Source organism: Galeopterus variegatus, unplaced genomic scaffold (assembly GCF_000696425.1).
Source record: "Galeopterus variegatus unplaced genomic scaffold, G_variegatus-3.0.2 Scaffold5385, whole genome shotgun sequence".
Lineage (NCBI taxonomy): Eukaryota > Metazoa > Chordata > Mammalia > Dermoptera > Cynocephalidae > Galeopterus > Galeopterus variegatus.
Window position 1 is genome coordinate 164,888 of NW_007731496.1, and position 2,417 is coordinate 167,304.

A 2,417-nucleotide genomic window follows, 5' to 3' on the forward strand; every position below is an offset into this window, starting at 1 on the left:
GCGATCCCGTTACTGGTCAGTAAAAAAAAAAAGACAAAAAGAAAAAAAAAAAAAGAAAAGTAAATTAGAAGGAACACAAATGCTTACAATTTTAGAAACCCTTTGATGTCATCTTGCTTGTTCCACTAGACTCTAAATATCATCTCCAGATTGTGGAACATCAGTTAGGGAGACAGCTTTGAGAGCATTTTCACATATAGATTGCCTACTGGGACAAGAGCTGTTTTTAGAGAAATCTGGTCCTTTCCCTTTAAATTCAGATCTGGTTAAAAGCAAAATGCCCCACAATAGGCAAATAACTATTTTGAAATTTCTTTTTCTTCTCTTTTGTCTTTCTTTTTGAATTTTATATATTTAGTGTGTTTTAATCAGTTGCATTTGTGTTATACTTTTGGATGCTCAGAGTTTTCATCATTGGCCATATTAGATCCTATGTTCTTTGACATGATCCCTTCAGTCTTTGCTAACTTCTTGCTTTCTGACATAGCAACATGTCCTAGGCTTATCAGGTACTCTTACTTCCCCACACCTGGAGATAACTGTTCTTCCAGTTATGGGGGGTTATATTTAGAAACCACATATCTGGGCTACTGGGTTGGCCCTGTTCGTAGGCTTTCTCTGTAGACATAGGAAATATATGTTTTTGAGGGAAAAAAATCTTGGGGAATACCCAAAGTTAGCCAAATTGCGAGGTGATGGCACGGTCCTCCAGAAGTCTCCAGTAGTCTGCCCAAAACTCCTCACCACAACTGTAAGGAGTTAGGGTTCAACTATAAACTCAGAAGAATCTACACAAGACCGCCATCACTTCTGGCAACTACTGCAAGTTTAGGGGATTTCCCCAAACCATACTCAGGTTCAGTAATTTGCTAGAAGGACTCACAGACTCACTGAAAAGTATTGCACTCATGGTTTGTTTATTATAGAGAAAGGATACAAATTAGAACCAGCCAAAAAAAGATTATAGGGCATCTGGGAGGGGTCCAGATTAGGAGGTTCACGTCATCCTCCCCCTGGTGGAGTCATGGACCGTGTTACCTCCTTCTATTCCTAAAATGTGACAACATACAGAGTATTACCAACCAGGAATGTTCATCCGAACCTTGGTGTCCAGAGTTTGTATTGAGGTTTCATTATGTAGGCATGACTAATTAATTACCCACCTGGTTGTTCTCTGTCTCAACTGACACCATGTGACCCAGAGTCCCCACCCTAAATCATATGTTGGACTTTCTGGTGTGGCAAACTCTATCCTGAGTAATCTCATTAGCATAAAAGATCAGGGGTAGTTGAAGTGCCCACCATGAGTAAAAAAGACCCTCCTACCAGGAAATTCCAAGGATTTAGAGGTTTCCCCCAAGAACTGGGACAAAGGTCAGACCTCTCTTAGGATGAGGCCAAATATGTTACTACACAGGCAGTGAACATTTTTTTAAAATATTCACCCACAATAGGTACAGTATTGATTTTTTTTAAATCTTTTTCTTTCCATCCTAGAAATCACGGAAGACATCCCCATGAAGACTCTGAATATGAAGACCGTGTATGTTTCTGTATTGCCAACAACGGCAGACATCTAGCATTCAGTTATCAATGGAGTTCAATCAGCCTTTCCCTTACACTCATCCCCTATACATACACAACATGGGCACATGGGCACAGTGAAGATATTTCCTTCGGGTGCATGTATGACTTGCTGCTTTTGGTCTGGAATTCAAATGGGATTATTTGATCAAGTGACTTGAGACCTCACAGTAATGTTCACACTTAACCTTAAACACATATGCAGTCATGTCGGGGGAGGGTTATAGTGTTACCTCAGCACCAGGAAGTGTATTCTGTACTTGAGTTCTTAAGTGCAAAAGGTAGTAGTGATTTAAATATATATATATATATAAATCATTTTATGGCCTTTTAAAACTTATTTGAACCAAGGTCAAGAGGAAGTGTATTCTGTACTTGAGTTCTTAAGTGCAAAAGGTAGTAGTGATTTAAATATATATATATATATATAAATCATTTTATGGCCTTTTAAAACTTATTTGAACCAAGGTCAAGAGTTTTGGTCCCTGTACTGGCCAGCTGCCCAAAATTTTTTTGAAAAAACGTGAGACCTGAAGAAATGGACATGTTAAATATTTCTGCTACCTGGATTTTCCTGGGTAATTTGAAGAAATGTTTTAAGTGTCAGTAAATCAGAACAATTAAACAATCCCTCTCTCATACATGTGTTGGAAGTAGTTTATTCTCCTATAGTTTAATGAAACTTGAAATTTATAATCTTTGTAGAACATAAAAACTTAATAGTGATATCTGAAAGTAGATGGTGTCCTAACCATTTAATATCACTTCTTCCCAAAATCCTGGGTGATAATTGAGTTCTCAAAGAAGCAGATGCCAAGACAAAATTAGACATA

At 37.9% G+C, this 2,417-nt stretch overlaps 1 protein-coding gene across 1 annotated transcript in view; it reads left to right on the top strand.

Moving 5' to 3' along the window:
* Positions 1-1,854, top strand: part of IARS (isoleucyl-tRNA synthetase) — an 81,179-nt gene extending 79,325 nt beyond the window's left edge. The window contains exon 33 of the mRNA XM_008589342.1: positions 1,498-1,854. Within this exon, the coding sequence (XP_008587564.1) occupies positions 1,498-1,580 (83 nt within the window). The 3' untranslated portion in view covers positions 1,581-1,854. The remainder of the gene's footprint in view (positions 1-1,497) is intronic.
* The last annotated feature ends 563 nt before the right edge of the window (positions 1,855-2,417 follow it).